The sequence below is a fragment of the Morone saxatilis genome, unplaced genomic scaffold, assembly GCF_004916995.1.
Source record: "Morone saxatilis isolate NCDOM2014 unplaced genomic scaffold, NCSU_SB_2.0 Contig7, whole genome shotgun sequence".
In the NCBI taxonomy this organism is placed as follows: Eukaryota; Metazoa; Chordata; class Actinopteri; family Moronidae; genus Morone; species Morone saxatilis.
In genome coordinates this window covers 192,899-205,956 of record NW_023340246.1, presented here as the reverse complement: position 1 = coordinate 205,956, position 13,058 = coordinate 192,899, and the positions used below count along the sequence as shown (strand labels likewise).

General features: G+C 38.4%; 1 protein-coding gene across 1 annotated transcript in view; it reads right to left on the bottom strand.

Annotated features, from left to right (window-relative positions):
* Window positions 1–10,544, bottom strand: part of ube2j1 (ubiquitin-conjugating enzyme E2, J1) — a 17,992-nt gene extending 7,448 nt beyond the window's left edge. Inside the window, exons 1-4 of the mRNA XM_035679068.1 lie at window positions 10,481–10,544; window positions 9,254–9,359; window positions 2,620–2,749; window positions 534–662 (exon numbers count right to left, since the gene is read on the bottom strand). Coding sequence (XP_035534961.1) covers window positions 534–662; window positions 2,620–2,749; window positions 9,254–9,359; window positions 10,481–10,544 — 429 coding nt within the window. The remainder of the gene's footprint in view (window positions 1–533; window positions 663–2,619; window positions 2,750–9,253; window positions 9,360–10,480) is intronic.
* Window positions 10,545–13,058: the final 2,514 nt, after the last annotated feature.

The window sequence follows — 13,058 nt, the reverse complement described above, 5'->3', positions numbered from 1 at the left end:
CTTATTATTTTATTTATTTAACGTAACGTATCGTAACCAAGGTAACACTACAATAACCACTACAATACTGTAGCAATATGCAAATGAGGCTTGAGAAGATTAATCTATCAGCGTGAACAATTTAGAGGATGAATGCAGTTCTTCTCAGCTGCTTTATCACAACACCAACAATATAACCTTAACAAAAGTGTATAATAATAATAATAAATAAGTAATACATAATAATAATAATAATAATAATAATATAGTAATAATAATAATTATATTACTTATTATTATTATTATTATTATTATTATAATAAAGATGTTCACTGTGATGAACTTTCATAGCATACTGAAATCAACTAAAACCAATGGCTGGTTAGCAGATAGAAAAGCCATCTTAACATAGTATGCTCTGTGAAATGGTTTCCTGTAATGTCAAAATCAAACATGTAAAATCATAGGAATGGTCTGTTCTGTAGGTGGTGGGCTGGCTGCAGGCAGGTTATGTGCAGTTCTGTGTAAACCCAGAGTTGCAGTTTATCACCCACCTGTTCAGCCTGGGGCCCGTCAGCACCTTCCTGGCCTGCAGATGTGGAGGTGTCTCCCTGGGTGACTGTGGAAGGCTCGCTATCCGCACCTCCGCTCTCACTCGCCTGTCTGGATAAACTGGACTCTGCCTGCATTAACACACAGAGAACTCAGTCATATACACTGTGGCTCTTGTCATAGGGCTGGGCAATATAACCTAAAATATATATCATGATAAATTGTCACATTTACTTCAACAATGTTGAACTTAACCTTATCTCTTTTTTTGGTTGTTATAACTACCATATAATCTCAAATAAAATCTGGTAATAAAGCAATAGAAGATTCGCAAATAATAAAGGATGTTGCATAAACAAATGAAAAGTCTGTTGTTAATAAAGTCCAGTTTAAAAACATTGAGAGTGGACATAGCTTTACTATAATAGCTGACATGGTAAATTCAGCATAATGTACATTTCCAAAGCTCTTATTCCATCAGTACGAACAGCTACTAAATAGACCTTGTGGTGGATTATTATGTAATGGACCAGTGTGTAGGAATTAATGGCATCTAGTGGTGTAGTTGCAGATTGCAACTCCCTTACTTTACCCTCCCCTTCCAAGCACAAAGGTGAAACTACAGTGGCCACAAGTCGTGTGAAAAATGGGAATGGTCCTATCTGGAGCCAGTGTTTGGCTTGTCTATTCTGGGCTACTGTAGAAACATGGTGGCCTATGGCGTCTGTAGATATAAAAGGCTCATTGTAAGGTAACGGAAACACAGCGATTATTATTTTAAGGTGATTATACACTGATATGAATATTATATTCCATTTCTGCCAAGAGATCATCCTAAATGTTACACACTGGACCTTTAACTGCTGTTTCCAAATTGAAGAGTGAACTTGAAGTGAAAATTTGTAGCAAACACACATTAGAAGTCCTTAGAGGAAAGAAAAAAATGGAAATGTGAATATCTACTCTTCCAAACTCCAAACTTTAACTGTTAAAAAAGATCACGTAATATGATTGAAATTCCCAGTAAAGGTACTTAATGCACCCTGTGGTGGATTATTTTGTTAACTGCTGTTTCCATGGTCAAAAATGCACTTTTAAGCTCGATAGTATTTCTATTAAAAAGAGAAACACAGAGCTGCACAGCGATGAGCGACGTCATGTCACAATAAAAACATATCAGGACAGAGTGTGATGAGTTTCATTGACAGTACCTTAAAAGTCAATAAAAACAATTGACCAGACTAGAAAAAACAACTATTCCTACAATTACTTACTGAATGAAAAGCTTATTAAAAAGAGAAACTCAGAGCAGCAGAAGTGTTGACACTTGTTGTACTGAAAGGTCTTTTCTGCCACAAAATGACTTTACTTAACCCGTACGAGTTATATTTTTAACATTATAGCTCACCTACTAACTTTTACCATGTAAAATACCTGTAATACAATATGATACAGCACATTAAATGCCGTTTTCCACTTGCCAAAAAAAGTGATTGGAGCTCTGATCTTGTCACTGAAAGGTCTTTTCTTCCCAAAAATGTATTTATTTTACTCATTTGAGTTATATTTTGAAGGATAAAGTTCACCTAGTCTTTTGTATCAGTTGAAAAACCTTTAAAAGAGCCAACAGAGCCATGAATGGGTTGTATGTTGGGTTTGTGTGAACAGAAAACAGCATCAACAGGGGCACATCAGAATTCTAACTTAAATATGATAAAATATACTGGTAAAACAGTGGAAATTATAAGCCTTTTTTAAATAAAGGCCTGCTGTCGAGATAAACAAAGGCCTCCAACACTAATTGGGAGGTTAGTATTCTCACGTTAATCAGACAGTATTTGGACAATTCAATAAAAATTGTGATACAAGTACATTTAAATGGGTAAGAGATTCAATTTGGTTTATTGTCCAGCCCTAACATGACACAGTACTGAGCAAATCAGCTTTTCCTATGTACAGAAAGTGAAGGAAAATAGCAGCAGACTTTCCTTTGTAACTGGTGCTGTCAGCAGCTCTTTTGCTCTTAGGGTTAAATCGCTGACTAAACTGTGAATCAAACATGACACGTGTAACAGCCAGTGTTTGTACCTTGAAGTTGATTTGCTGAGCCAGTTCTTTAGCCTTGTGGTCCTCGGCGCTAGGGTTGCTGTTGGGGGTCAGAGCCAGGAGGGCAGAGTGCATAGAGCAGCCGCACGACTCGCAGCAGAAGTCCTGGGACCTGAAGGAGAACAGGCGGTTACACGGGTCACTCAGCCACAAGAGCACCTCTCATTCTTCAAGGCCATTTTTTTTTTAAAGTCACTCGTGACAGTATCAGGCCACTTGATGAATAACCAGGTGCCTTCACATATGAAAATATTACTGTAAGTGCGATGGCAGTGGTTTAGTAACAAAATAAATAAATTAAGAACAGTAGCCAACATTAATGTTCTGCCTCACTTGTCACAGTGCTTAACTGAAAAATTAGCCTGCCAGACTTCTTACCAGCCAGCCTGTACAATAATTACATTTTTCACTGATATATGCTGCGCTACCTGGATGCAGTTATACAGTGGCTCATGCTTGTAATTTATCATGAAGAGCAATTACGTATAAAATAATGAATCCACAATATAGATGAGAAGACTGATGTAATGCATTAGCTGCAACACTATATCTTAAATACACAATATCAGAGCTACATGCTAAAAGGAAAATTCTGGTATTTTTGTGTCCATTCTGTCTATGGGTCATGCTACCCTTCTTCGTGCTATCACCACTTTGGTGGGAAGATTTGGGAAACGCGAATCAAAACAGCATATATTAGGGCAAGCAGAGTGGTTTAAAGAAACTTTAAGTTCACACAAATCATTTGAAATGCTAGTTTATGAGTTCAGCTGAAAGTAAACACAGAAATTAGCCCTCTGAATAATAACTGCAGAAAAATCTACTTCCAGGGCAACTTGCCAGTTAACCAAATGAGACCCCTTTTCCTTTGGACAGTATACGTGTGAGTATGTGGGTTACTGTTTCTTGCTTGTCACATTGTTTAGTGAAGTTGGCATAACTCAAATCTCATGAGTGTGAAGTTAGCATGACCCATAGACAGAAAAAGAAAGTCCCAGCAACAACGGACAGTTATAATTTTTGGCTTTGCCTTTGTTTTCTCTTGTTTTGTTTTAGTGGCTGCCTGAAGCGGTCACCTTGATGCGATCTAAGCAATTAAATTGAAAAGATTTAAGAGTTATTTCTGTAACATGACTTACGATAATCTGTATAGTCCATGTAGCTAGGTAGCAAGCTAGCTATGTAGAAAGATGACATTGATCCCATCCTTTGCCTGGTTGGGCAAGTGGATCCGAAATCTATTTGCCCAGAGTCAAGTTGTTTTATCTATTAGCAGTTATCAAATAACAACAAGGACTTTCAGAAACTTGACATGCATTTGAAAAACAATCCTGTTTTATCTGCCTTGCTGCCCGCAAACTAAACTCCTGTTCACAGGATAACTGAAATGCTTGCTCATTAACTTTGGCTTTACCTAGCACCATTTCCTTGTGAGTGCCCAATTTATACAGAGCATGTGCAACTCTCAACAGAGATGAAAAGGAGGCAATATGCTATCCTTATTGTTGATCCCTGTATGGTCCCCATTCTTATTTCCATTTACAGCACAAAGCTCTGATTGCTCAATGCTTTCTCCAAATGGTGAAAAAGACATCAGTGAGCACAACATCAGATCTACATGATCCTTTCATCTAAACTCAATTTAACAAACCTTAACTCTAAAATCAAGTCCTTCAACCCCTTGAAGAAGTGATAATGACCCAGTCATCACTGTGGCAGTATAAACGTGAACAAACACACAGGGAATTATTGTAGAGCAGTGTACCAGACAGCCAATCAACAGTGTGTTTGATACAGAGCCACAGTTAAGATTTGTTGGCTGATGGTCAGAGAGTGTGTCGTGGTCATCACAAACATAGAAAGAGAAACCAGAGAAAGAACTCTGAATTACTCAGGCTTTTAAATACTGCATTTTACAAAGTTAGCAGCCTGTGCAGACGGTGGCTCATTGATTTATCTGCCAAAAAAGAACGTACTGTCATCTGGTTCTCGGCCAATAGTAATTTGGCATATTGATTATGAAACTAGAAAGATTTTTAGATTGAGGTGTCCATACTTTTCAGGGCTGTGTATGACTCTTGTAAACAAACTGGCAGAAAACCCAGCTCCAAATGCTGTGTGAATCTCTGTGTTTGCAAGAGTGTGTTGATGGTGTTGGCCGTCTGCCTCACACTGTATCCTCAGCTGACAGGTTTGTTTTTGCGTTCACCACCTGTAGCACATTCATTTGCCAGGTCCCTGCTAAGGGTTTAGGCCGTTGCATGCACCTTTATGCCTTCATGTCAGTCCTGACAGCGGGGTTCAGTGCAATAATGCTAAGAGAAGGATCAACAAAGCTGCTTAGTGCAGTGATGTGGAAAAAAACATAAAAAACCCAACACATAAAAGGTTTCTGTGGTTTTGTCTTAGAAAAGCTAATCGTCCCTTGCAGCGGCTAATGGACTGATGTTACAGCTGTGAAGAGGAGGAATGAATCATGCTCTGAGGAACATCACATCACTATGGAGCTCCTCAGGCTAAAGGTGGCATGGATAGACTTGGATACATTATGGTATTAAATGATCCAAATCAGTGTCTTCCTTTGCAGCCAAATTGAAATTGGATTGTATTCAAGTGAACTTAAGACGTAGCTTGGGAAGAAGCTTGGCTTATTAGGCATCAGACATTTTGAAAGGCACAGCAAATGATCTCTTATGCCTCCAGTCATCATGTCACTGGACTATGACAGCTTAAAACAGGCAGTCTCTGTCTCCAAAAGCGGACTCCATGCAGACATGCTCCGTGGTTGGTTGATGGTTGCTCACATGAATGACTGTTTGAACCCTTTTAGGCATAAATGCTGATCATCAAGAACACATCTGAGCTTAAAGAGAATTCCAAAACTAGAGATTTGGTTTGCAAAATCTCAGATGCATACTGAGAGGACAGCAGCATGTTTGAGATGTTGTGTCAATCACTGGTTCAGAAGTGTTGTTCCTCCAATTTCATTTCGTATTTGGTATCATTTAGTGGCAGGAAGGATTTAAGGCATTGGTATGCTTCAAACAAAGTGCTTGTTGTATATTCTAAGAGTATATGAAACTCCCTTTGCAATAGTCTGTCCTAAACAGACAATTCAACAATCATCTTCTTTCTCTCTTTTTTTCATCCTCACTACCTCTTTCACGTTTTGTGTTTACAACTGAGTGTAAGACCAAAATACTGTCAAGGAGAAACTGTCTGAAAGTGTGCACTGCTGTATGATTCATCGAGTCATAATGACAATAATACGCAAAAACATGATGGCTGCTTTTCGCCGAACTGTGGAGACCATTTGGAATGTGACGGGTTGTACATCGCAGTTCATTCGAGGTATAATGATGTCTTAGGTGGGGCGGGGGTTCCAACATAGTGTAACCTTGCGAGGCAGCTGGACACGCAAAATCACCACGCTTCAAGCTATGCACTTGTGTCTAACCACAGTGGTTCCATCCAATTATTTGTTAGTTATATTAGATAGTATTTCTTCACAAAAAAAGAGCAAAGAACAGCACTGAAGGCTTTTCTCCGGAAAATGTGTTTTTTGATCTACTCCTGACTGGCTTCAGTAAGAGTATGACTACATTATATGGCAATAGACGGTGATAGATGAATGATAGATAAATGGTCCATCCAATCACCTGCCAAGTATTTTTTTTAGAAGTGCCTACTCTGTTCCAAATAGTTTCCAATGATGACTTCCCAGATGGTTCTGTGTCACAAACAACGCAACACAATGTACAGGCACAGGGGATCAAATATGAGCAAATGCAAATTCATGGTTGACACTTCACTTTGTAAATCTACTGTTTACCTTACGATAGTTGAAATGTTGGCTAAAATATCCGCTGTGCGTTGTAAAATCCTATCTTATAGTATCAAGACTTCCTGGACTGAATGTCATCCTCTTACCTGTACCTGTAGTAACATGTCCACACCAACACAGCCTCTTACATCATTTAATGCAGTGCCATTTTCAGTCTGAACATCTGCCAAGACATATTTGATAACTAAATATTTTGGGCTGTAAAGATTTTCCAAACTGCAAGATCACAAACTTTCTACTAGAGCTGAAAAACTTCAGTGCTTTGAAAAAGATATCCTTCAAACTTTTAAAAAATGCATGTGAAATTGAAAAAAAGAGGAAAAACATGCTCGATAACTAGGCGTAAGCTTTCTTGCATTTTGCCCAGTTTCACCCACAATTTATTTGTTGGGTTGTCAAAAATTAATGACTGTTGTGACAACTGTCCCTCCTGGCCCACCACAGGCAATTTATAGGAGTCTACATCTACAGCTTCAAGCTGTAAATAACAGAGTAGAGAATGTTGGCACCATGGCCAAGGGGTAGAAAACGCCTACTGTGCTGTACCCAAAAACATACTGTATCTTAGAATAACTCAACAACTCAGTAGGTGGGGGTGTACACAAAATAATATATACACATTTCCAGGAACTACTATAGGACTGACACTGCTGCTGCTGGTCAATACCATTGTTATGTGGATGATACGCAAATGTATGTCTCATTAAAAACCACTGAAGGCAATTTTAATCAGTTATTATCTTGTCAGAAATGAAGTGCTAAATGTCCTAAGACTTTCTCCAGCTAAATGAAAACAGATCTGAAATTATTTGTTTATTATTATTATTATTATTCGTAGTCCTCCCAAGTCTATCCCAATGTACAGTTGTACAAAAATACCTTGGTCCCCTGTCTTCAAATGTCAAACCTGCAACCAGAAACCTGGGTGTAGTATATGACAGTGAACCTTCATTTGAAAAACAAGTTTCAAAAGGCAATCAATCATGATTAATTGAGAAGAATTTTAAAAATCATGTCTTTTCTTTCTCAGCCTGACCTCAAGGTCACGCATGCTTTTATCATCTCGGTTAGATGACTGTAATTCACTGTACTCAGGGTTAAGCCAAAAACGATCTCATGCCTTCAGCCAGTACAAAACGCAGCTGCTCTGCTTTTAACAAATACTAGAAGACAAGATGATATGAGCCCTATTTTAGCCTCACTTCACTGCTTACCAGTATGTTTTGGAATTGATTTTAATATTTTACTGATTACCTTAAAAGCACTTCAGGGTTTAGCTCCCTGTTATACTGCTGAATTGTAATTGTAACAGCATGGCCACATCGCAGACACCTGTTGACTGGTGGTGACTGAGGACGCAGCTTAGCCTCAAAACCTGCAGTTCTCAAACTCAATGGATCAGAGCCCAAGAAGGAAATGAGGATTTACTTCCCATTGTAAGTGACTCGAATACGCTAATGATGCATGTTATTAAAATATTTTAACACGTACATTGTTGCCAACTCTTCTTCTAAGCTTCTTCCTTCCTCCCCATTCATTTCTATCACAATAACACACTGAACTTCTGAAGTTCAGTGTGTTATTGTGAGAAGAAGAGAAGATTGAGGAGTTCCCTGGCAAAAAGATAAATCCAGTGTGGGCTGAACATTAAGTTTGGATAAGCTCCAGTTTGGTGATCATTTCAAAGCTGTATTGTCTTGAGTTTACTTGAATCTTTTGTTCTGTAAATAATATCATCCAACGGTAAAGGCATTCAATATGACCATCAGTTAAGCCACTATAAATTACTTTTAACAACTAATATCACAATATATGTAATGACAGCCGATCTCCTGTATATGAAATGTGCAGTCAGGTGTCAGTAATGAATGACATTTTTCATATTTTTTTCTGAGATTTCCCAGACCTCCACAGGGCCCCCGTGTGTTTGTCCTGCCACATCACAGGCTGGCCAACTTTGGCAAGTTTACTTGTCAGTCACAAACTCAGCAAAAGTCAGAAAATATTGGACATGAGCCTTTTCCTGCTGTGCAGAGGCCGATCTCTGACTGACAGTTCTCACAATCACCAGGGGCACAGACACAGGAGATGAGAAACCGAAGAGAAGTGCTGCCTCAGCCTTAGCAGAGAAAAAAAACAAAGAAGGAAAAAGGTTTTCCATCAAGGAGATAAGCAGCCATGTATTTATAGAAAAGTGCATCTTCCTGTCTATCTCATCTCCATGTGCTAATGAAACAGCCCGCTGATCAAGATCTCATCTACTAATCGAAGAGCGACTTTCGCTGGATCCTCTCCTTCTCTGGCTTTTTACTGTTTTCTCCGAGGGAAATGCGGTGAGAGTGAAATGAAGAGCAGCGTGCCCATTCATGCTCCCTCCAGAGACGGCGTATCTTGGTGATAATGAATTTGTCATCTTGCAATACCAGGACTGGCTTGGGCGCGCTCCTTTCCCTTTGTGACTAGGCAGTTATTAGTGGGGGGCATGTCAACCGAGGATCAGGTGCTGATTACATTACATACTCGTACAGAGTCTGCTGCATTAATGCCATCTAACCAGCATCATGCATGTAATGTCAGCACTGATCATATCCTCTACCTGTGTGTTTGCAAATTCAGCATGCAAGATCATATCATCAATACGATACACACGGTTCCACACCACTCCCCACGCTCACCTCATTATCATTCTCTATACATAGCAGTGCATACACAACACAACAGAGTAAACATGCAGAGTAAACATTGGAAAACCTGTCATCTAGAACATCTTACTTTTTGGCAAGGGCCCTTCTCTCTTCTGGGGTATAATCAAGAGATCCTATTGCTCCTTCTCCTTTTGTTGGCATGAATCCGATTATAGCAATTAGTGCTGTTCGGACTGGAAGAGAAAAAGACAAGAGGAGAAAAAAACAAAGAGGAGATGAGAAAAATTCAAAACAGAGCACGTTCAACATTGCCTTAAAAAGAGAAGGTTAAATTACACGACAGGCTGCACATGTTGTCATATTCAGCACCCGTGTTACATAAGGGGGAAAGATACTTTGTTTTCTGAGTGCAAACATGGATTTACCCCAGCCTCCATGAGGACATCCACCATGCAACTGTACTCACACATCCTCCAGCTGGCACAAGACACGTTTTAAGTCCGGGTTCACGGTCAGGGTTTTGTGTGTGTCTATGTTGTGACTGACTGTGTATTGTCTGTGCTCCAGTCTATTCAATATACAGAAAAAAGCATCTGGAAACCCATTATTTCTGACTGTCTTTGAAAGATAATCCACATTGAATTTTATTTTACCAACTACAAAACACTGACAACATTACATGCACTCTAATATTCTGGGTTTGAGTGTTAAGGTGCATTTACACATGGTATACAGGTCATTTGATTGCATATCACTGAATTAAGGATGTCAAAATTATCAATACTTTTTTGATACCACGTTTAAATGATACAATACTATAATTCGATAGTATTGAAAGTACTGAAGCGATAAAGAAAACCTGGATCAATCAGATTTCCAACCCAAGGGTGCACAGATAAAACAATGTGGGGTAGAAAATAAACTGGTCTTCATTATGTGTTCAGTGGCTTTTTCTGTACATGATACTATTTAACATGCCTCTTTTTTTTCTTTTTTGCTGTGGTATCAAAAGAGGTATTGAGTATCTATTTTTATACTAGTATTGTATCGAATTATGGTATTGGGACAGCCTTACACTGAATGCACATAAACATAAAACATGATAGGCGAAATTTTCTTTGCTAAAATACAGCATTCATTTTATGGCAGATGCTATTAGCACCTAGGTGTCAGTAGCCAACACTGCTATTTAAATCTGGAAGAGCTAATGTGGCTATTAACAGGTTTGTTTCCTAACCCTAACTAAGTGATTTTGTTTTCTAAACCTAACAAAGTTTGTTTCCTGAACCTGAAAACTGGAAAAAATAAATAAAAAAGTTAACTAACTTAACTGTTAAGTCAACACTGTTTTCACCTGTTACACAACCCCCCAGTCTCAAATCGTGGTATCCCAGGGCAAAGCCCTGTGTGTAACCCATTTACCTATCACAACCTCCTCCCTACATAAACTAAACAAGGGGACAAGGTGTGAATAGCCCAATGGCTGCTGTATGACTATTATCACCCAGGTGCCATCACACAATATTATTTTATTTGCTCTGTGGTAAAGTTGTTCCTGTGTTTGCATTATTTCTCATAGATTGTAGTGGTGCATGTTTCAACTGTGTGTGTAGACCTAGTAAAGGATGAACCCAGCTTGGTTCATTTACTACTCTGCTTGATATGACATCCTTATCTGATCAGCATTAATGGAAGACAAAAGAGACAATAAATGGTATCCTCTGCATTAAAGCTGTCCCATTCACTCACTTAGAAATGTAGAATAATCAGGTTTGTCAACTGGCATAAGAGCTAATCCATGTTGCTGAATCCAGAATATGATGCTTACATGCACAAATACATAACCAGGATGCTCCAAAAACCTGAACATAACCAGGATTCTAACATCCATGTCTGAATACAGATTTCTAACAGCCATCACCATGAGTACCTTTTAGTTACATCTCATCATTTCCCACATTACAGCGCGTAATGTGTAATTAGAGATCATGCAGAGACTCTTAAACTGTTACAATACCAAGGTGGACATCATTTTAATGAATTATGGAGCATTTTAATTCACTCTTTTTCATTACAATAATGTATTTTATGGCGAATTTTAACAATTCTTTCACAAGAAAGAAACTTTTATGGAGCCAGGAGTTATTAGATTGACAACATTTCCTCCTTCTTAAACTGAACCGATGAGACTGACAGTAGATATCAGTGCACTGCACAACTTGTCAAATCATGTAGTTGCAGTTCGGCCTGAGATGAAAACCCATTACATAAATTGGACTTCACTCAGTGTCAATTGAATGCAGAAACCAGACAAGTCAAAGTAAGAGCAGAAAGACAGTTGTGAAGTTAAGTGTGCACTCTGTATTTGATTAATACAAGAAGGCACAGCAGCACATTTTCCTTTGATAAAAGCAGTAAGTCTGTTAAGATAACTCTCTTCAGTTCCAACTTTCTAACTTTTGAGTCTTCTTAGGTCCTGTGTATGTGTGTATACCCGCTACTCCTATTCGACAATATACGTGAATGTAACTAAAAAATGCATGGCAAAACTCATTGTGGAATGGACATTAAAATACTGCAGCTCTTATTTTCCAAATACAAACTACAAGCAGCCCAGAAAAAGAGCTTGAAAAAATATATTCAACATATTCCTAAATAAATATATATTCATGAATTTATCTAAATAAATAGGAATATGTAAAATATAAAAATGTAAATCTTCTCCAAAGTGACATCAGAGGGAATGTTTGAATTACTTAGCCACACTTTATTAAAAATGTAGGCGTAGCATATGAACTAAAGCAGTAGCCAACAGTAGGGAACGTAACCCTGGAATCATTACAGCTGGCCTGCCTGTGAAGGAACTTGGTGCAATTATCCAGCCAGGCCTCCTGCGGTCATTCCAAACAGGATGAGACACAACTTGTACACAACACTTTAAGAACCCAGCAGGGGAAGTCAAATCTCTAAGGCATGGCCAGCCATGTGACCTGCAGTATGTTGGTAAAAGAGGTTTAAAGCAACCTTTGTCTTTGATTTCTTTCTGTTATTGATTTAAAAAAAAAATTATGGCTATGAGAGGAAACCAGTTGGGAAAAATGCTTGAGGAAGATGCACCGTCTCCCACTGAGTTCCCTCTGATTAAAGTCCCATGCTGAGAAGTAACATGAAAGCAGAACTCAGCAAAAGGACAGAATGCCAGTAGAGAACTAAAATGAGTTCTTGGTAGAAATAAATGATCAGTTTTGACTCTGGAGGTACGAAAATATGCCCTTCTGCCAATTAAGAGGCTCACCATCAGGTACTCAATAAATATTGATTAATTTGCAGTGACCAGCATAGAGGATATTTGGTTAATTACAGAAACATCTAGAACCCCAAACACCAGAGAAAAAAATCATCTGCAAACACATGATTTGAATTGGTTTGGTGAGGCTTTTTTTTGAAGGGCCTAAAGTCTGAAGGTTTTTATTGCAACCTAAGACTATAGAACCTTCAACACTCTAGTTAAAGGCATGATACTTCGGGCCTTTATTTACCTCAACCCCCTGACAAGCCTTCACTTTAAAACAGGCATTACTTCTTTAATTACCCCTGACTTATAATTATATCATTTCATATTTAGGTGTTTATGCTGTCAATACAAACATCTCAATTTGCTATTGAGATTATTGCTCCCACCTCAGTGTCTTTTACCCTGCTTTTGTTTGCAAGTGACCTTTATCCTATAATTTGAGACCCTGTCATTATCTGAATACCGGATTTATTCCCCCCCCCCCAAATCACTCCGGACTCTGGACAAACTGTCTACTGCACTAATATTATTATTAGTTTATCCATTACACAATATCACATGATTAAAATTGGCTTGCCTATTTATTTATTATATTTACTGTTTACTGTTTTAACCACTGCGTTCTTTTGCTGTTACT